This window comes from Mytilus galloprovincialis, chromosome 2 (genome assembly GCF_965363235.1).
Source record: "Mytilus galloprovincialis chromosome 2, xbMytGall1.hap1.1, whole genome shotgun sequence".
Classification (NCBI taxonomy): Eukaryota; Metazoa; Mollusca; class Bivalvia; order Mytilida; family Mytilidae; genus Mytilus; species Mytilus galloprovincialis.
In genome coordinates this window covers 101,819,285-101,842,978 of record NC_134839.1, presented here as the reverse complement: position 1 = coordinate 101,842,978, position 23,694 = coordinate 101,819,285, and the positions used below count along the sequence as shown (strand labels likewise).

Below are 23,694 nucleotides of genomic sequence, written 5' to 3'. Positions count from 1 at the left end.
GGTGACTCTAATCTTAATTGACTAGGATTGTCAGTTTTCCTATTGAAGGTCGTTGGTTGACTCTGGGCAATCCAGCTTCCTCAACCAATAAAAACTGAATAGCCTAAATGCGGTGCTTCAATGTGGCGTAACAACACCAAAAAACAAAATCAAATAATGTAAACTTTGCTTCATTTAGTCCACCTTTGATTACAGTTCAATTGTCGATGAAATTTTTAATAAGAAAAACAGCCATATTTATTGCTTTTGCAACCCAAGTAGCCTGCATTTTTATCTGATTGGACAAAAATAGTGCGATTTGTGCATTTTGTTTTCCTTTCAACAACGTGTACGTTGCCAGAAAATTTTTAAAAAAATGTATCATTTAAAAAAACAGATGAAAAACTATCCCTTTTTATATTGCAACTAGTTGTGTTTTTTTCCTAAATATAGTAACATAGCTATATTTTGTATAATGTCACACTTTCTCCACAATCAGGGGTCCATTAAGGGATATAAATAAGATTAGAAAAACTATCATTTTATTAGTTAAAGTTGCAGTATAAAAACAATTTCAGGTCAATTTTATAAAAATATAAACTTTTTGTACTCGGCGCAAAACTCGGGAAGGGCTTGGTAGACCCATACCCTTCCCTAGTTTCTCAGCCTCATTCAAAAAAGTTTATATTTTCCTGACATTGACCTAATATTGTATATTTATACGCCCTTCAAAATTTTTGAAAGGACATATGGTATACAAATGTCTGGTGTACGTCTGTCCGTTGTAAACATGTCGCACTGTAATTCGAGAACAACTTCTCCAAATTTCATGAATCTTAACAGTAGTTTCTTATGATGGCAGTGTTCTCCCCAGGCCGATATGACGCTGCGGCACTGCAGCGCCTTCATAATATTTTCGTAGATCCCACAGCGTCTTAATTGGCCGCTGTCCTTTAATACTTGATCCTGCAGCATGTTAATTTTCACATTTTCATTATAAATGTTGGTTAAAATTGTCAAGTTGCTGATCACCGCTGAGAAGTCGGTCAGTGTTACATAATAACTGAGAATTAGTTTTACCTGTGCCTCGCTTATCTCAGCCTTATCGGACCATGTTATCAAGTAATAGTGTAAATGATCATCAAGAAGATAGATATTTTTAAAAGAAAATTTTTTAATTTAAAAACTTCAGTGCAGAAATTAAAGAAATTGATCACAAATACATAGTATTTTTGCATCGTGTGTGTGATCACTTGACCATTTAAATAACGAATTTTTCATTGGTCGAGAAGAAGAATCTATTTAAACAAGACCAATGAACGTGTTGAATACATGTGATAAATTTGAATACACATTGCTAAAGATATTTACGATGGAAATTATGAATGAGAGTATTTGTAGTTGAAAAAATTAAACTAAACTTTTATTAAAGATATTGAGGAGTGATTTATTTTAATAGAAAGTGAAAAAAAAATGTTGCTTGCAAGGTAAATTCCTCTCAAACTGTCATGTTTTAATTTTAGATATAAAAAGATATTGAACATCAATCGTGAATCGGTGCGTCGGAAAATATGTGACAATCAACACGGGTACGGAATCAATGCAGCTTCTGTATAATGTCACTAGTAAATAATTCCAATGGTCTAAACTTTAACGAATTTGTAAAGTTTCGTTTATATCTACCTGCCAAAGATAACAATAATACACACGGAAGCGTAATGTCAAACTACAGAAACTGGTCAGCTGTTCATTAAACTATTTTTCTTTTAAAAAGTTGTATCAAATGTCATAACCATATTCGATTTTATTAATTCTGAATGAACATGTTCTCTGCAAACAACAAAGGGTTGATAGGCGAGTGACTTTAACCATAAAATTAAATTTTTAATGCACCTACCTAACACACGGCTAAATTATATATCATTTGAAAGCTACACATCTGTACTATCTGTTTTGCCCGGTCGTAAAAAAATAGTACGGTGCAATTTCCGTCAAATCAAGATCAAAGGCCAAGGACGAATAAGTGCATATTTTCTAAGATTTCAGCCTGATTGCATAATATGACTTTTATATACTAAATTCACTTATGCAAACAATTTAAACTTTTAGCAGAGAGATTAACAGTCATTATTCAAATGCATTTTTTAATATTTAAAGCGTGTTTTTGACAGGGAGCACATGTTTCCTGAAATTCGAGTAAAAGTTAACAAAATGTGTGAAAACCCAAATTTTTCTTTCTGGTGCAAATGCTAATCAATTAAAACTAAGTAAAACCCTGTAATGACTATCAAAGAAGTTTTTGACATCATAAAATTCCCTAGAATTATGCTTACCTCCAATCAAACAGCAAATTAAAACAACGCATACAGTTGCCCAAAATACCGCCATCTGCGAAAAAAACAGCTTTTAAGCATTTCTTCCTATTTAAACATTGTATATGGTCAATATAAGATTTAATAAACAAATTTTTAAGAATCTGGATAATTTAGAGTAAAAAAATATGTGCGCGAATCATCTTATTGCTTGAAATAAAGGGGGTGAAACTAAGAGATTGCAATCTGCATTGTAACTACCAGACTGAAAAAAACATATTTCGACTTTTGTAATAGTTTGATTTGAAGCTTCATTATAAATATTGATGTAGTGAAAAGACCTTTTATTTATTTAATGTTAATTGAAAATTTAGACCAAAATAAATAGAAAATAAAATGATGAAGATTGAAATTTCAAAGAATTTCAAAAACATGTAAACACATTATAAAACTTGACTACTTGATTGCTTAAATTGCGTTGTTCTTTGTTTACATGCATTAATTCATCAAATAAGAATAATTTTGAAGAAAAAATATCCATTAATACGCAACGATTCTAGTTACAACTAAACTTCCTGAATAGCTTGAATGACTAGATAATTTTTTATACGAGGATGACTTCATGCAATAGTTTCTGATGACGACTGAAAAGAAGCTATCAATCAATCATTATCTTGAAACTTCACTTTCCATTATATAGATGATGTCATCTCACTGAATAGTTCAAAATTTGTGACAATGTTGGACTCGTATTTTCCATTGAAATTGAAAATAAAATACTCAACAGATATAGTTTACTCTATCACGTATCTTGAAATCGATGATGAGGGTTGGTTGAGAACAAGTTTTACGACAAAAGGAATGAGCATAAAACAACCCATAAAAACACCCCTTACTACCAAATTATAAACTTTTCATTTCTATGAAACAACATTATAGTAACGCCTGCATATCTATACTACTAAAGGAGGAGACCGATTTCATTGAGCCTCAACTCCTCTGAAATAAAGGCAACCATAGTATACCGCTATTCAATAGTCATCAATCGATTTACTAGTAGCTGAAATAAATCCGGGTCACAAAGCAAAAACTAGGAAAACGCATCAACTATAAGAGGAACACAACGATATAACAGAAACACAGAACTGCTACAAAAACAAACGCCAACATACAAAGAAACAAATTATTCGATACCAACTGCCATATGGCTGACTTGGTACAGGACATTTGAAGAAAAATTTGAGTTCAAATGCAAAGTTAAAATCATTTCATGGACGCCACTACGAGTTGGTTGACAATTATGAGATATCTGTTTCGCCAGATGACGACTGATAAGTTCCATCGACGTAACCAAATTGCCGTCATTTCTGCCGTGAATGTCACCAACCGAATAAGGCTTGGCACCGAGTTTGGAAATACATGAGCCACAAGACGGGTAAAAGAGAGCTGTGGTGTAGTGTTAGTGCATCGGACTACTAACACAAAGGTTCCTGGTTCGATTCCGTGATGAAAATTTCAGGGACTGAATTTTCGGCTCTTCCTTGACATCATTTGTGAGTATGGTCTTGAGGAAACGATAAAAGTCCGTCGGAAGAGGACGATAAATGGCTGACCCGTGTTAAAAGAGAGCCATATCTCTTGCACGTTAAACACACCTTTGTAGATTTTGAAAAAGAGCAGGCTAATGCCGCTACAAGGCAGCACTCGCACCCTCAAAGTGGAAAGCGATTAATTTATGTTGCAAAACTTGTTTCCCAATCCACTATAAATAAATATGTTTAAACTAAGACGGGTGTTACATGTGGAACATGATCTGCCTACCCTTTGGGAGCCCTGAGTTCACTCAATTTTTTTTGGGGGGGGGGGTTGTGTAACTCAATCTGTAGTTTTATATGTTGTGTTTTGTATACTGTTGCTTGTCTTGTTCGTTTTTTGCCCGGCTTTGTCAGTTCGTTTTTAATTATGAGTTTGGTGTCCCTTTGATATATTTCGTGACTATTCAAGTAGTAAAAGGTTTAAAAATTATAGATCAGTGTAGCTAAATGTATCATGATAACGATTTTGTTCTATATATATATATATATATCACCGTGAGCAAATTAAGTTATTTTCGCGGATATTTGTCTTATTGCATTAATCTTTTTCACTTTACTTTGAGGTGATTTTTTGGCCGATTTTCATTACTGCAAGTTAATGTCTTTAAAGTAAAATAATACCAAAGGGACAATCAACATCTCAAACCATGAATCAAATAAAGTTAATTAAAACCATGAACAAAATAAGATTAAAGTCCAAGAGACGAACAACAGTCCAAAAAACACAGCATACCATGAAAACGAACACTCCTAAAACAGCGAATGATCTTATGAGGTCAGGAGGGTATTTAACTTTTTCATTTTGTTATTTCACAACTGCTTATAGTGTTTTACATACACAATGACATGCATTTGTATTTTTAAAGCTTATGTAGAAAATGCTCAAAGCGTCTTTTACTCAAATAATTAAAGCGATTAAACTTCTAAACACATTTAATATGACTTACTATAACACGATTTTAAACTAAACAAGAAGCAGCCGCATTTTATTTAGTTCGTTTGCATCCCGCTTTAGACAACCAAGTGTTTCTAAACAAAGTTACTTATTTCAATGTTGCCTACGATTTAGTCGCAAAGTAATGTTTGCATTTAAACATGATTACAAAAAGTAAAAAAGTTTGACTTCGTAAAAAACATATTTTAACCTCAATTACCTCACATATATTCTTTTCTTAATTTAAATACCCCTTCTTTTATTATGGAAAATCATACTTCTCCCTGATATTCACAATTAGCGATGTGCTATTTTAACATAGATTAACAAAATGATCGCTATTTGCAGATGGCAGATTTTTGGGCAACTGCAAACACTTCAATAGAAGGCTGTTCCATGAACATTAATTAATAATTGCATCTTAAAATTACAAAACAAATATTCCTTGACCTAAAACATATACATTTATCTATTTTTTTAGCATACAAATCTCGATTCCCCAAGATATATTTTGCTTTTTGGATAATTTTTCATTTTTTTAGGATTTGTGATAAATTTCAATTTTCGGGAAATTTTGCGCATCGAATCTCTTATTTCTTGTTTGATTTGGAAATTATGTATCATGTTCCATAAAGTTCATATGATCTTTTGGAAAATTTTATGGTACAAGAATTAGAAAATGGCGTTTTATTTAGTAATTGCAAAAATTGGAATATTTTTTCATGACCTTTGACCTTGATTTAACAAAAATTGCACCGTACGATTTTTTTACGACCGGGCAAAACAGAAAGTACAGATTAACAGCTTTCGAATGATATATAATACAGCCGTGTGTTAGGTGGGTGCATTAAAGTCGTTAACTAAGCGTCTTTTTGAAATGAGTCACTCGCCTATGACTTCTAAGCAAAAGGCAGATGATGGAAGTTAAAAAAAAAATTTCAGACTAATGACTTCTAATGAAAAGGGGAATACACCTTCGTCTACACTGTCAGTATAAGCAGTTGTCATTGCTTCTCCTAATCCCAACCGAGCTAAAGTTTTAGCAAGTGATAACAGCCAGCACCATTTTTCTGGTTTCAATGACAAGTGGCTGACAGAGTTTTAGTGGCTTAGAAATGTGACGAAAGGGGGTATAAGCAAAAGTTATTGTGAGAGGGGGTTTTCAACCTAAAAGATTATAAAGTTGAGGAACAGACTGTCCAACAAAATAACACTTTCTTGAAACAAAAATATATCCCTTTAAGGAGCAGAGTACAGAGATGAATATTTATATTTTAACTTCTTTAATTGACTAAATATCAATAACTTTTGTGTTTAAAATCAATTTATTTCATATATATACATTGTATTCTTGTAATTCATGATTAATACTCTGCATTATTAAACGCATAACACAATGCATTATAATTCAACTTGCATGTCATGATTTATGACTGATTGCTTCAGATCACAAAAGTTCACTCTAAAAAAAGAGTTACATGCCCTTGAATTTTGCGCCTTTCAAAAATCCTGGGGAGGACACTGGATGGTCAAACAATCTATTTTTTTTGGTTTAAATAGGATTAAAACTTTTTTAGCTCACCTGGCCTAAAAGGCCAAGTGAGCTTTTCTCATCACTTGGCGTCCGGCGTCGTCCGTTGTCCGTCGTCGTCGTTAACTTTTACAAAAATCTTCTCCTCTGAAACTACTGGGCCAAATTAAACCAAACTTGGCCACACTCATCATTGGGGTATCTAGTTTAAAAAATGTGTCCGGTGACCCGGCCAACCATCCAAGATGGCTGCCATTGCTAAAAATAGAACATAGGGGTAAAAGGCAGTTTTTGGCTTATAACTCAAAAACCAAAGCATTTAGAGCAAATCTGACATGGGTAGAATTGTTAAACAGGTGGAGATCTATCTGCCCTGAAATTTTCAGATGAATCGGATAACCCGTTGTTGGGTTGCTGCTCCTGAATTAGTAAATTTAAGGATATTTTGCTGTTTTTGGTTATTATCTTGAATATTATGATAGATAGAGATAAACAGTAAACAGCAATAATGTTCAGCAAAGTAAGATTTACAAATAAGTCAACACGACTGAAATGGTCAGTTGACCCCTTTAGGAGTTATTGCCCTTTATAGTCAATTTTTAACCATTTTTGGTAAATCTTAGTAATATTTTACAAAAATCTTCTCCTCTGAAACTAATGGGCCAAATTAATCCAAACTTGGCCACAATCATCTTTTGGGTTAGTAGTGTAAAAAAATTTGTGCGGTGATCCGGCCATCAAACCAAGATGACGGCCATGGCTAAAAATAGAACATGGGGTAAAATGCAGTTTTTGGCTTATAACTCAAAACCCAAAGCATTTAGAGCAAAACTGACATGGGGTAGAATTGTTTATCAGTTCAAGATCTATCTGCCCTGAAATTTTCAGATGAATCGTACAACCCGTTGTTAGGTTTCTGGCCCTGAATTAGTAATTTTAAGGAAATTTTGCTCTTTTTGGTTATTATCTTGAATATTATTATAGATAGAGATAAACTATAGACAGCAATAATGTTCAGCAAAGTAAGATTTACAATAAGTCAACATGACTGAAATGGTCAGTTGACCCCTTTAGCAGTTATTGCCCTTTATAGTCAATTTTTAACCATTTTTCGTAAATCTTAGTAATCTTTTACAAAAATCTTTTCCTCTGAAACTACTGGGCCAAATTAATCCAAACTTGGCCACAATCATCTTTTGGGTTAGTAGTTTGAAAAATGTGTCCGGTGACCCGGTCATCCAATCAAGATGGCCGCCATGGCTAAAAATAGAACATGGGGTAAAATGCAGTTTTTGGCTTATAACTCAAAAACCAAAGCATTTAGAGCAAATCTGACATGGGGTAAAATTGTTTATCAGGTCAACATTTATCTGCTCTGAAATATTTAGATGAATCGGACAACCCGTTGTTGGGTTGTTGACCCTGAATTGTTAGTTTTAAGGAAATTTTGCTGTTTTTGGTCATTATCTTGAATATTATTATTGATAGAGATAAACTGTAAACAACCATAATGTTCAGCAAAGTAAGATTTACAAATAAGTCAACATGACCGAAATTGTTAATTGACCCCCTTAGGAGTTATTGTTCTTTATTGTCAATTTTTAACAATTTTCATAAAATTTGTAAATTTTTACTAACCTTTTCCACTGAAACTAATGGGCCAAGTTCATTATAGATAAAGATAATTTTAAGCAGCAAGAATGTTCAGTAAAGTAAGATGTACAAACACATCACCATCACCAAAATACAATTTTGTCATGAATCCATCTGCTTCCTTTAATATTCACATAGACCAAGGTGAGCGACACAGGCTCTTTAGAGCCTCTAGTTTGTGTAAATAAAATTTAAACTTTTTGAGTTACAGGACTTTGTAACTAAAACTGGGGTGTGTTTTTAAAGCAATTGCTTTTATGCCGTCGCGTATGGCCATCTTTGTGACCCAGATCAGAGACTCCGCCCAGATCAAGCCATAGTATTTTGTTAAACAGGCTCCTGGTCAGTCATTCTTTAACACCTATGTATGTTTTCTAATGCAATACATAGCTTTAAACTTTAAAAAAAAGTTAGTGGATTTAAGAAGTTTCAGAATATGTTCTTGTAGATGTATTTTTGTATTTAAAGGGTCAACCGTTTGACTATCAAATAACATAGAAGTCCGAGTGAAAAAAAGTACATTTTTATAAATGCGATTCCGTTTTCCGCCGTTCGTACGATGTTTCAACAAAATATGGATTCATTTCAGTTGTTGATTTAGTATTGAAAATTTAACTGAATTATCTCCTAATAAATACGGTTTTTTATGTTTAATTTGTGTTTCTTTAAGAGGTCAGGTGCTCTTGTTCATTCATAAAATTATCGTTCATTCATACATTTATCGTAAAATCAAAATCACTACACAGGTTAATGCGTAGTGTCAAATTATTACCTGTAATCTAAAAATAGACAAACTTTATTTGCGCAAATAATTTAGCGGAACGAAACCCTTGTTGAAAACACATAACAATAAGTTCGTTTTCCTTTTCTGTCAAAACTCCGTAATATTTATCGATCACCTTACTAATGAAATGGACCCGTCCAAACGTAGTAGATGCCAAGTCGGTCCAGATGAAGAGATATTTACAATTTGGAATTTTCTAGTTTATTAATACATAGATTGAAAAAAAGTACGTCTTTTTAAATATCATGATCAAAACTGGGTTTGCATAACAAATGTCAGATGAAACCATTATCCTCGTCTTTTCAGTGAACAAGTCTACTACGTTTGTTGACACTCGACGGTCCACCGTGTTAGCAATTTTATTTCACATGTTTTCGAAATATTGAAGATCATGTTTCGCAATGTTTCCTGAAAATTGATAAATATCAAAGCAACGTAGAGCTGTTTGTTCTTGTTCGTATAATAAAATTGAGAATGGAAATGGGGAATTTGTCAGAGACAACAACCCGACCATAGAAAAACATACAACAGCAGAATTAAGGTCACCAACAGGTCTTCAATGCAGCGAAAAATTCCCACACCCGGAGGCGTCCTTCAGCTGGCCCCTATACAATATATATACTAGTTCAGTGATAACGATTTAATGTCATGTTTGTCTGTGATGACCCCCCTTTTCGGGATTGCATGAGAATTGTAGTTATCTCGTACCCACATGCACTTGTTTCTATCCATAGGAAGGTCGACTATCCATATAAAACTATTTATATGGATAATCGACCTTCCTATGGATAGAAACAAGTGCCTGTGCTCGTACCGCATCAGAAGGACACATATCAACTGAGCAATAATGTTTGGAACTTAGTTTTAACATGAAAATGATGACAAAGTAACATTATGAAAATATTTTTATTAAGCTGAAATATACATTTATTCTTTACATGTTTATGTCTTGTAAGATATTTTATTTCTTTCCCGTTTTTTAACATTTGCGTCTGGAAAGTTGAAATGTTTTAACTTAATCATTTGTGTATATATGTGGATGAAAAATAAAAGTCCCCAAACATTAACATGGCAGCAATTGCTTTTACAGCCTTTAAGGCTTTGATTTCACTTGTCGCACCGTATCTCAAAAAAAAATTTATGATTATTGCTTAAAACCAGGGGCGGATCCAGGAATTTATTAGGGGGTGGTCACCTTTTGAAATCTTAAATTAAAATTCATTTTATTTTATTGGTATCATGAAAATAGTTACAACTATAGAAGACAAAAGTTACACATTATTCATTCTGTATAGTTTTTGATCTATATGTACAGTTCTTTGGGGCATTTTCCAGATAATCTCTTAGAACAGAGTCCCCGACTCTACACGGAAATCAATCAGTGCTTGAAAATTCCCGGAATTGAAACTTCTGTCCGAAATATGTTTTGCATCATCCCTATGGCCCCTTATAGGAAGATTCTGTTTGCCACAAAGTAATATACACACTTGCATATAGATTTCAAAACAGTTATGTTTGCTTTTATACGTTCATTCATTGCTTTATCAATAAATTTTTGAATATCAGTAGTCCTTTGCTCAATGTTGTCAAGAAAAAGTTGAGCTTTTGCTCTAGCTTCAGTATGACTTTTTTTACATGATATCTCATCACGGCCGAAATGATCGTTAAGTCTTGTACTTGCATGTGCCATATCTGTTAGTGGTTTGCATGATAATGTTCCAATGGCAAGCTATCAACCCCAAACAGAGCACATTATATGCAGTAAGCTCCTTCTTGTGAAGGTGAGTACACTAGCCCATCATAGCGATTTAGCCATGCAATTCAGCTGAAACAGTCTGTTCTTTCCTGCATACTTTTTTTATAGGAAAGTTATAGTTTATTCCAGGTTGGAAATGATTTCTTATCAAATTAAATTTCTCTTCGTTTGTTAATTTACGTGTTGTTTGTTTTACAAAACCAATGTCGTTTGTACTTATATGTAAGTCGGGGGTTGTTTCTCTCAATCTGATCACTTTTATTCGTATCAATGCTAGGTCCATTACAAGTCGTTGGTATTTCAGAGGGGGCTGATTTGTGGCGTTTCCTGAAGGAAAGAGGGTATAAGTTACTAAAAAATTGGAATGAACGAAACTTTTAGACAAACAGATGATGGAACGGGGGTATTCATTCAATATAGAATATTTATGTGACTTTAAAACTTTTAAATTATTTTTTAATTTTGGCATCACAGTAAAAAAATATTATTGGTCGAGAAAAGTTATCATACAAACTTTAAAAATTTAGATAAACGTAATGTAAAAAAAGTATAAATTACCTGCTAAAACCATCTAAGATTAAGGACTGTCTCTTCATTTTTACACCTTAACATCAAAGAAATCGACCAAGTAATTAGCGATTGCTGATTACATGTTCATTGTATAAACATACCTGTCAAGGTACATGTATTTAGCCTTAAGGTAAGTAATGACAACTTTATGACTGGTGATTACGATAGACAAATTGATTTGATCGACGAATTTATTTTTCAAAATGTTCAAGATGCACCATTTTTTGGTACATGGTGCACCATTTTTGCAAACCCAGGGGGTGGTCACCGGCACCGGGTGACCACCCCCTGGATCCGCCTCTGAAAACTTTACTAACTTCTTAGTTATATTAATCTAAAGATATGTATACTTTTTGGTGATGATACAAAATTTCATTTTAGAGTTAATGAGTTTTTTTGTATAAAAAGGGGGTGGTTCTCACATGTCGCGCCATATCTCAGATATTGTTGTTGTTACTGGTATCAAAGATATGAGATATGACGCGAAATGTGAAAGCCACCCCCTTTTTATACAAAAAAACTCATTAACTCTAAAATGAAATTTTGTATCATCACTCAAAAATATACATGTCTTTAGATTAATATAAACTATTCATTATTATTGCATAAAACTTCACACACAAAGCGACGGTCATATTATGTACTTGTGGAGCAGCTGTTTATTGTTTGATCAGATACATGCATACTTTTTCAGAGATTAGTCGACTTACCAAGATAAAGGATGTCTTGCCATCTCACATTGAATATAACCATATAAGGGTTGTCATAGCAACATTGGTACAAAAATATGGACAGGAGGTAAAACCAACAGGAGAGCTGATAGTTTGTCCTCCATCGCAAGAGAGTGGCACTATAAAGACACCACAAGAGAGTGTCACTGTCAGGACATCACAAGAGATTGCCACTGTCAAGACATCACTAGAGAATGCCACTGTAAAAACCTCACCAGATGATTCTGATTGGTCATCACAGGTTAGCCACTATCTTTTTTCATTCTTTAAATTTTTATATAAATGTATAAATAGATTACCCACATTTATTCAAAATAAGAGGGTGTATCTGAAAATTCTCACAACCCTGTGTTGAAATGAAGATGACAAATATTCTTGAGTTTGAAATACCATTGATATTCTGTGAACTGCTGTCTTCCTAGGCAACTTCAGTTGATGAAGGCTCTTGACTTTATACATTTTCATTCTACTCATTATAGAATAACTAATCAAAGAATTCAAATAGAGAAAAATATTCAACGAGCAACTGAACAACACATTAATTCACAAATGTTAAATTGAGAATGGAAATGGGGAATGTGCCAAAGAGACAACAACCCGACCATAGAAAAAAATAACAGCAGAAGGTCACCAACAGGTCTTCAATGTGGAGAGAAATTCCCGCACCCGGAGGCGTCCTTCAACTGGCCCCTAAACAAATATATACTAGTTCAGTGATTATGACATATAATTTCCAAATTGTACGCAAGAAACTAAAATTAAAATAATACAAGACTAACAAAGGCCAGAGGCTCCTGACTTGGGACAGGCTTAAAAATGCGGCGGGGTTAAACATGTTTGTGAGATCTCAACCCTCCCCTATACCTCTAGCCAATGTAGAAAAGTAAACACATAACAATACGCACATTAAAATTCAGTTCAAGAGAAGTCCGAGTCTGATGTCAGAAGATGTAACCAAAGAAAATAAACAAAATGACAATAATACATAAATAACAACAGACTACTAGCAGTTAACTGACATGCCAGCTCCAGACTTCAATTAAACTGACTGAAAGATTATGATTTCATCATATGAACATCAGGCACAATCCTTCCCGTTAGGTATGCTTAGTGCATGAGTTAACTATCAGTATTGTTTGGTCACATTTTGAATATTGTTAGATATAAAAATTCTTTGATTAGTTATTGTTTTAATAACATTGGCAATTGGCCTTTTCTGATGAATCTAAAGTATAAAATTTAAGGAACTATTTCTTTTTCTACGCATTCACAGTTTGTTTTGATCCAATGTTATCAACGTCTATCCATTGTCTAATGTTGTATGATGTCAGAGAAGTGAAATAACCAAGTTTTTATACGACTGCAAAAATTGAAAATTTTTTGGTTGTATATTGGTATCACGTTGGCGTCGTCGTCCGAATACTTTTAGTTTTCGCACTCTAACTTTAGTAAAAGTGAATAGAAATCCATGAAATTTTAACACAAGGTTTATGACCACAAAAGGAAGGTTGGGATTGATTTTAGGAGTTTTGGTCCCAATATTTTAGGAATTAGGGGCCAAAAAGGGCCCAAATAAGCATTTTCTTGGTTTTCGCACTATAACTTTAGTATATGTAAATAGAAATCAATGAAATTTAAACACAAGGTTTATGACCACAAAAGGAAGGTTGGGATTGATTTTGGGAGTTAAGGTCTGAACAGTTTAGGAATTAGGGGCCAATAAGGGGCCCAAGTAAGCATTATTCTTGGTTTTCGCACCATAACTTTAGTATAAGTAAATAGAAATCTATGAAATTTAAACACAAGGTTTATGACCACTAAAGGAAGGTTGGGTTTGATTTTGGTAGTTTTGGTCCCAACAGTTTAGGAATAAGTGGCCCAAAGGGTCCAAAATTGAACTTTGTTTGATTTCATCAAAAATTGAATAATTGGGGTTCTTTGATATGCCGAATCTAACTGTGTATGTAATTCTTAATTTTTGGTCCCGTTTTCAAATTGGTGTACATTAAGGTCCAAAGGGTCCAAAATTAAACTTAGTTTGATTTTAACAAAAATTGAATCCTTGGGGTTGTTTGATATGCTGCATCTAGAGATGTACTTAGATTTTTGATTATTGGCCCAGTTTTCAAGTTGGTCCAAATCGGGGTCCAAAATTAAACTTTGTTTGATTTCATCAAAAATTGTATAATTGGGGTTCTTTGATATGCCAAATCGCAAATCAAAAATTGAATAATTGGGGTTCTTTGATATGCCAAATCTAACTGTGTATGTAGATTCTTGATTTTTAGTCCCATTTCAAATTGGTCTACATTAAAGTCCAAAGGGTCCAAATTAAACTAAGTTTGATTTTAACAAAAATTGAATTCTTTGGCTTTTTTGATATGCTGAATCTAAACATGTACTTAGATTTTTGATTATGGGCCCAGTTTTCAAGTTGGTTCAAATCAGGATCCAAAATTATTATATTAAGTATTGTGCAATAGCAAGAAATTTTCAATTGCACAGTATTCAGCAATAGCAAGAAATCTTCAATTGCACAGTATTGTGCAATAGCAAGAAATTTTCAATTGCACAGTATTGCGCAACAGCAAGAAATCTTCAATTGCACAGTATTGTGCAATAGCAAATATTTTCAATTGCACAGTATTGGGCAATAGCAAGAAATATCTAATTGCACAATATTGTGCAATAGCAAGAAATTTTCAATTGATTGGAGTTATCTTTCTTTGTCCAGAATAGTAGTTGAATCAACTTAAATCATTGTTTTATACAATATACAATGTATATTCACTTTTACTACCAACTGATAAATCTTTACCATTCAGTAATAACAAGCACCTTTTGTTACATTTTAATATTTTAGGCCACGGTTTTTTAATTTGTTGGTTTACGGATTTTCTCCATGAAAAAGTCGGGTCGGTCGGTCGGGAAAAAAATAAAAAAAATATCTTTCAAGACAGAAAACTGATATGCAAAATAAATATATATTTCACCTTTCTATAATAATATGTTTGTTATCCTATTTTGTCATCATTTCTTAAATTTTAGTTAAATGAAATATTATTGCTCAGTTGTAATTAAAATTGCATGACATTGCCTAATAATTTCCCGTAAAAAAGGGGGTGCACGGACAAAGACGTAATTAAATTTCATAAATGAAGACAAATTCTCATAGCTCTTAATCAATTCCAGAAAACTTGGTGAATAATGATCTTCAAGAACGAAAACTGATAAAGAAATAAATGTAAAAGCGTGGTAAAAAAATAATTTTCAACACACGCGTCAAAAACGTAATAGACTCGTCCACTGGAAAAAATGAGAATATCGGGTTAATCTGTTGTCACGCATTCCCGTTTTTATCCAAATGGACGAAATTTTTTTTATTATCTATGAAACAAGAAAATTTTAAATGATCTGTTAATATTCAGTACTTTAACTTGATGTCCTGAACTTCCACCTGTCCACATTTGGACAAGTCTATTTCTATGAGAAGATGCATCTTACGGACTGTTGACAAATAAGAGAAACGAACTTATTGTGTAATTGGTTTTAAACACGGGTTTCGTTCCACAAAAATATTTGTCCAAACGACATGTCAAGGTCATTAATAATTGATTTATCTATTTTTAGAAACGTAAACTGGAAGTTTCATTTTTTCACAACAGAAAGTGTTATCAATTCTGTTAGTGATTAATGCATTTCATTTTATAAAAAAAGGATAATTTATTTATTTTTCAGGGATAATGCATTTGTTAGGGTCGGCGGGAATGAAAAAGCATGAAAAGTCAATTTTATTTTTATTTTGGAAATCGGCAAAATCAGGTCGGCGGATCCGTAAACCAACAAATTAAAAAATCCTGGCCTTATGATGTATTTAAATGAGTAGTTATGGGGGGGGGGGGGGGTTAAATATTTTCAATTCAGATTTCATAAATGAAAAGAAAATTTCTTCAAACATTTTTTTGAGAGGATTAATATTCAACAGCAATGTGAATTGCTCAAAGGCAAAAAAAATATTTTAAGTTCATAAGACCACATTCATTCTGTGTCCGAAACCTATGCTGTGTCAACTATTTAATCACAATCCAAATTTAGAGCTGAATCCAGCTTGAATGTTGTGTCCATACTTGCCCCAACCGTTCAGGGTTCAACCTCTGCGGTCGTATAAAGCTGCGCCCTGCGGAGCATCTGGTTTCACATGTGAAATTGTCAGTTATTTATTTCACCAGGAAATCTATGTAATTTTTTGCAACCAATTTAATAATTTATCTGGATTGAAATCTTCTCAGACATTCAGTAAAAACTTTTTGCTATCTTTTTTATGCCCCTAATATGGAAAGTCTAAGAAGGAAGCATATTTTTTATCCCTGTCTGTCTGTCCAGTAAAGGGATCTTGAGACTTTGAAAAATTGTGAATAAAACAGTGTCATCATTTTAGTTCCACTTTGAAAATACAGTATACTGTTTGTTTTATCTACTTCATATTTATCTATAAAAACCAAAAGCTTAACAGGGTGAAATAAAGAAATTTGTTTTTATTTTTGGGTAAAAGGCACCATTTAAATTAGGAATGTTGCTGAAATGTGGAATTAAAAACAAATGACCTTTTCATCTCAGACTGTGTGACTTGAGTTGATGATGATTTTTATATAGCATTTGCTTTGTTTTTTGTAGGATGAAGATGAACTGTTATTTGGTGAGGAGCCTAGTCAACAAAAAATTGATTCTAGTCAGATGAAACCATCTCTACAGAAATCAACATCAGACAGTTATAACAATCAGTCAAAACCTGTGATACAAAAGTCGTTTTCAGCTGGCTCAAGTAGCCAATTGCATAATGAATCACAAATGTCTTTCACAGGAAGTCAAATTGTCAAATCAGAAACAGACTCTCAATCGAGTGGAAGTAAAAGGAAGTTACCAGACTGGATGTCTGGCAAGAAACCTATGAATAAAAAAATGAAATCAAACAGTTTATTCAGATAAAAATATCAAAAGACTTTTTTGTTTTTGTATACCTGATTTTCTGCAGTGTTCCACATGTTGCAGCCTATAAAGGGAAGTTATATTTTATCCATTTTTTCATCTACCTGGGTATTCATTCATTTTCACACTTGATCTGTACTTAGATTCACTAAATATGTTATAAGTAGGGTAGTTTTGAGAGATTGAAGAAAGGTTTGATAATTTTGCAATGCAAGTTTCTTTTGTTTCTTCTACATCATGTTGTCATGTGTAGGAAACAATCCATGTGTTCATTCTACCTTCAAACATGTACAAATAGGCATTAGTACATCAACTGCAGCATACTTCAAATTAAACTACTTAAGCTTGAACATCATGATTGCAATATTTCTTATATGTCAGAGACAGTATCTGAAAATGTCTAATTTCTGGCAATAAGTAAAATCCCCCAAAATATCTTTAGAACTGTTATTTTAATAGCTCATATCGAAGAACAAACATTAAGGATTCAGGAACTGTTGACTGTAATTTAAACATTTGTTAAATGTGGTAATAACTGCAATTTTGAAAATGGTACAAACAAATTCCAGTTCTTTCCTGTTACCAAAGTGAATCAATTTTAAAAAGTTTCTAATGGGGATAAGGAATAAGTTTAAGATACTATTTGTGGTTTACTAGTGTATCCTGCAATAATTTATCAAATGCCAATTATTTATTTTAGCATTTTCAATACAAAAGGTTAAGAAATATACTAAAATTTAGTCTGATATGTCTGTAACATGAAAGAATCTTGAGTCACAGGACAAGTCACAGAACAAGTAACAGGACAGAGTTGGTAACGGGAAGCATTTTTTTCAAAACAATTGCTTTGTTTCATACATAGTTTAAGAAAAATACATCATTTCAAATTAGTCACAATTGTAAGATAACAGCAAACAATGTCATTTCATCTTTTGAAACTGCATTTGCAGGTAATGAACAATTCTAAAATAAATTCCTTTCTGTTACCATCTACTAAATTGCACAATGTTCTCTGCTGTTATCAAAAGTAAAAAACCTGTCTTTTCATTCAATATACTGTATATTATTTTGAGATTTATTTAATATGATTATCTTAACTTATATAAAATGAAATGGTTGGCATATAGTAGATTAACTTTGTGATTTATCAGTGCAATTGTCTTTAACATCCTTCCTGTTACTGATTACTTTTTATTAGGTAACATGATAGAACATAACACAAAGGAATTACACAGTACTTTTTGTTTTTTTATTGGAATTGTGTAGAAGTTTACTCTCATCTTCATATCAATATTTTAAGATACTATAAAAATACATTTACTGTTATAGTGCAGACAATGAAATGTTTTACAAAAAGGCTGTAACAAGTGGGAACAACAAAATTATTCTTCTCTAAATTCTGATCTTTGGGAAGTTTGAATTTTTCAAACTGGCTGCAATTCACCTATACACATGCATACCTGTCAACCTGTGATGATGAAAATGCAGGTCATAACCTGCATTGAAGAATCAAATCTCAGGTCATAACGCGTACGAACTTTTTTGAGCTGAATTTCAGTATTTATGCTACATTTTTCTTATAATTTAAATCAAAGTTACTAAAACATCAATGCATGTTCACTTGGTTAAGTAATTTTAAATCTTATTAATTATTATTTAATTGCACTTTGAAAAGATTATTAGAAATATGTGTATCACAGTCTTATGTTCTTTTCTTCTAGTAATGATGTAATTCAACCTCATACATCAATTACAACTTCTAATGAAATTAGACTGTCATCAAATATAGTAATACAGTTAAAAGAGGTATAGATCGCCAAAATAATTTTCAACTTTTTTTAAAAAATTGTATAAAGGTATAAAAATAGTGAAAAGATATATTTCAATATGTGTTTGAATTTTATTTTTTTTAAGATTTAATCTTTTTCACCCCAAAAACGTAAATAGAACGAATAATTTTGAATGGTGACAAAAAAGGGGAAGTAACTCTAGTTGAAATATGTTTGTAAAACAACAGTGCAATTTATTTACGACCTAAAGCTAAGGTAATTGGTGTTAATTAACAGTGTGTTTGACACCAAAGCTGTCAAGTGAAGCCATGCACTTAATGGGTAACTTAATTTGACAGTTTACACAGCTAGATGAACTTCCTGTTCGTGGAAGAATTACGAATTTGCCGGTATTTCAAAGGAATATTACTTATGAAATCAATCTCAAGGCTAAGAAATACGGGTGAAAACGGGTCATTTTCGGAATTCCCGGGTTATTCAATGACTCGGCGGGTGTCCCAGGTGATCCCTCAGAATTGTGAAAATCTCGGGGTTACACCCGCAGAATACGGGTCAGTTGACAGGTATGCACATGGAGCCATACATTCAGGAAATGACGCTCTTCACATTGCATTACAAAAAATCAAATCTTGGTCTTTCAAACGTTTCCACAGGTGAAAAACCCCAGTGGTAACAGGAGGGAAATTACCCCATTGAAAAATGCAAAATTTCATCACATGCTTTAGTTATAATAAAATTAGACCAGTAAGGGACAAGTTTTCTATATAATCTATCATATGTGTGAAAATGGGAAGCCTGTTTACTTAATTTAGATATCGTTTGAATGATATAATTGTCAAAAACCAACACTGGGCATTGAACATTTAAATCATTATATTTTATTGGAAGAAATATAAGAAAGAGTTTTTAATTGGCAATAGTTGGTGCATTATATGCTCTAGTAAATACTGAACTTCAAATTTTTCTAAAAGATGGCTGAATAAAAAAATATTTGCTGGTGGAAGATGAAACATGGAAATAAGACTTTTTTCAGATATTGTCTCGTATATGGAAAAATTGCCTTTTCATGGGGTTAGTTTGTCTCACAATTGTGATTTGACAATTCCAGGCCAGGGAATTAATAATCTTATTGATTAAAAACAAAAGTGATAAGAAACTATAAATATAAGTAAGTCCACTTAGAGGGACTGTTCATCTTTTGATTTCTAGCTCACCTTAATGAAAGTGGTATAGGCAAGACATACACGTGTTGTTTATGACGGAATCAACAATTTGCCTTTTATTATTGGGTCAGCTTAAGGAGACCTTCTTATGGTAATGATATATATGTAATGGTTAATACTATTTGGTATTCACTTGTATAAGCATGGACACATCTTATTTACTTGGAGAGATTTTGACCTAATCACCCCCTCAGTTATGGTCTAATGACTGATATTACATAGGGGTTACAAGTTTTAAAAGTTTGTAATGGCAATTCAATGATATTTTATGTGCAGATGTATTCAGGGTGCAGTCCGGTGTAATTAAATAAATTCTGGGTTACAAAATTTATACTATAAATCAAACGACCATAGTTCAGGAACAAAATGGGCAAAAATTATTGATAGGTTATGGAATTTCTTTTCAAGATATTTGAAAAGGCAGGAAAAGGTTTACTAAATTTATTACCTTATATTTAGAATTGGCAGTGTTCGGGTCTCGAATTGTATTAAAAGAAATCTAAAATATGCTTGAATTTTAGTATTGACCTTTTATGAGCTATTGGAATCCTCTATCACAAGGACAGTGTGTGATATGGGGCAACATATATTCCCTGTATTGTAGAAAAAAACCAGCTGTCTGAACATCTTACAAAAAATCCTAAACCTGACATGAATACATCCTTAAAATTAGTGCATAAAATTTCCAGGAAGATAACACTAATAATTCTAGTAAATTAAATTTAATCTCAAATGGTCATTTCTATTCTTACTTACATCTGAAGAATGTGAAAGCTGTGAAGGCGTATATTATTTGTATAAAGCTTTATATTTCAGATGGTAAAATACCTTAATGTTTCATACCTTGTATCCATAAACCTTAAAAACCTTTCTGTTTAATATCCATTCACTTGACCTCATTTTCATTGTTTAGTGATTGCTTGAAAAGAACTTTTATTTATGTTAGATACTCACTTATGAGTAATTGGATGGCAATATTCGTACCGTATACAAGTACCTTGATTATATTGATAACGTTAAGTTTACATTGTCAAGTTCATATCTCAAATGCTTATGTAAGGTGTACATGTCCTACCGACAGCTTTCATCTGACTGACATAATTTTCATGGTTCTGTGGACAATGCTTTGAATTTTGTCGGTTGGTCTATTTCTCAGATACTGTAAGCAATATGGATTGATTGTAAGGTGTAAATGTCGGACTGGTAGGTTTTATCTGACCTTGAAGTCATTTTTATGAGTTCATCAGGTTCTTCATGTATAAGCACTAGGCAAACTATATTTGGTGTATGGAATGATTCTAAGCTATACATCACTAACAGATAGGTTCATATAACCTTGACCTTATTTTCATGGTTTATTGGTCATGTTACTTTTTTTGTGTTTTTTTTTCCGGTTTATCATGTACTTAAAGCTACACATGCTACAGGTGAACTACATTTGGTTATAGGATAATTGTAAGGTGAACATGTGTATTTTGATGGGTTCATATGACCTTGAACTCATTGTCAGGGTTACGTGGGCTATAGCAAGTGTTTTTTTTTTTTTTTTGGTTTAGTCTGTTTCTAAGGAACTATAAGCATATACAATATGATCACCAAATTTGTTTATGGTGAATATGGCTGTCTGCCATGGTTCATATGATCTGGACCTCCTTTTCATAAGTTATCAAAGTTATGTTTTTGTGGTCCAATCTCATTAAAATCCGATGTTCTGATACGCTACCCTCCACTTAATGAGATTGTTTGTGGTCTTTACTACTTTCACCAAATAATCAATCATAGGTAAAGCAGACGAGACATTTCAGCGTGAACACTCTTGTTTAATTATTTTTGTTAGTATAATATTATATGGATCGAGAAAAAAAAATCAATACTCTTGATTTCATGGTTGTGGTACATTCTGCAGTCCAGTCTATTTGATTATCTGTATTGGCTCAACAGTTGAATTCATTGATTCACTTATACGAACAAAGATTGGTTTATAGAATCAATGCAAGGTCTACTTGTCTGTCTAACCGGGATCGTCTGACCTTGATCTCATTTCATGGTATCCTGGATTAAAGTTGAATTCCAATGGTTTTGTCTGCAATTTGGATTTTTATAGACAATTTGTCATTTATTATTGGTGTATGGAATGATTGTAATATGTTGGTTTGGCAGGAATCATGTGAACTTTACCGTATTTTAATGTGTTTATTTTCTGTGGTACTCATTGCAACAGGTAGATCTGTAATTGTTGTATTGAATGATTGTAATGTGTAATTGCCGTTTGGTAGAGTTTATCTGACCATGACCTTATATACAATGAAATTTATATTAAGCTGGCCTTTCAACTTAATTTCATTTTTTGGGATACGATTGCTTTCAAGCAATCTGTAGACTTATACCGGTGGCTCAGAGCAATTTCCCTCACGTCAATCGTTTTATTCTAAACATTAAGGAACATCTCAGATTCTTATGATTGTCTTGCTTTAAAAGGTAAAAACAAACAAAGGGATTGAACTTAATCAACTTTCCTATAATGTTCTTTTCATAATCTTCATTTTTGATAATTCCCTTGACTTCGATGCGTGTTTTTAACAACACGGAAAATCAGAATTAAGCAGTATTTATATTTAGTGTAGTTATAAATTTAGAAACACGTCAGAGGGAATTCCCAGTTTTGATAAAATGCGAGGGTTTTCTGAATACCGATAACTCTATTTCTGTCATATAAGAACTGAAGTGGAGTTTTTCTTATATGTTACCGTTATGAAACTGATATTTGAGATTGTACTTCCATAAAGAAATTGAGAACCATCTAGGTCGTTTAATTAGCATTTAATATATCTTGCCCCAGGGTTTGATTTGGAAATTATGCGCATGCGTATAGTTTTCTTGACTTTAAGGGGTTTTAGATTGAATGGTTGCTCTGGATTCCCCACTCAATTAATTAATTTATAACTCATGGGATCTTTTCTATGTATGTCTGCTATTGAGGGTTATTGTTGTTGCATAATTTTAAATCATATGCATCATTTAGATTAAAATAAATATATTCCACATCGTAGAACACCCCTTCAGGCGAAATGGAGTCTTCCATATTATCGTTTCGAGTTGTCTCCCTTCCGGCAGAAACTTCCGTGAATTCTGAATATAAACAAGACGTCGAGTATTAGCTGGTTCTGTCAATAAACGTCGTATTTTATTAAAAACGAATGCAATTTAAACCGATAAATGTGTACGGGAAGGAGCCATGATGACTGACCCAAAGGAAATTAAATATTTAAAGAGTTAGGAATGGGGTTCCTCCTAGAATTAACGTAGGAAAAAGATGATAAGATACGAATTGAAATCTACATCTACATCATACGACGACGATCGATCAGCACATTGATGACTATACGTCGGCGCATCGCTAACAGACACTTAATAAAATATAATGTAACCAATGAGTGAAATAAAATACCTTCTCTGACATCTCTCACTCTGAGTCGGTCAGTGACTGCTGTGGAAAGTAAACTTGGTATTGATAGTACAAAAATAAAACACAATAGACCTAATTACATTGTTCATACACTTTTATCCGGGTTTGGCTATTTTGTAACTATTTTACATGTCTGTTTGTCATTTGAATTAGTTTTGAAAATAATATTATCCAGCTACATGCATACATGTGTCAATGAAACAATGGCAATCGTATCCCTCAGAGCAATCTGCTCTTTGATTTTAGTATGAAATTGAATATTCTTTTAAATTAAAAATTATGTAACTCATTTTAACATAATCCCGTATGTAGTGATTGCAACTGCCATACTTTAAAACAGCCTCAGCTGAATATGGCAGCAACTTATTAACGTTAGAAGAAGGT

At 32.8% G+C, this 23,694-nt stretch overlaps 1 protein-coding gene across 1 annotated transcript in view; it reads left to right on the top strand.

Moving 5' to 3' along the window:
• LOC143065163 (bifunctional 3'-5' exonuclease/ATP-dependent helicase WRN-like) overlaps nucleotides 1–16,845 on the top strand; it is a 57,970-nt gene extending 41,125 nt beyond the window's left edge. Inside the window, exons 27-28 of the mRNA XM_076238567.1 lie at nucleotides 11,809–12,086; nucleotides 16,520–16,845. Coding sequence (XP_076094682.1) covers nucleotides 11,809–12,086; nucleotides 16,520–16,831 — 590 coding nt within the window. The 3' untranslated portion in view covers nucleotides 16,832–16,845. The remainder of the gene's footprint in view (nucleotides 1–11,808; nucleotides 12,087–16,519) is intronic.
• The last annotated feature ends 6,849 nt before the right edge of the window (nucleotides 16,846–23,694 follow it).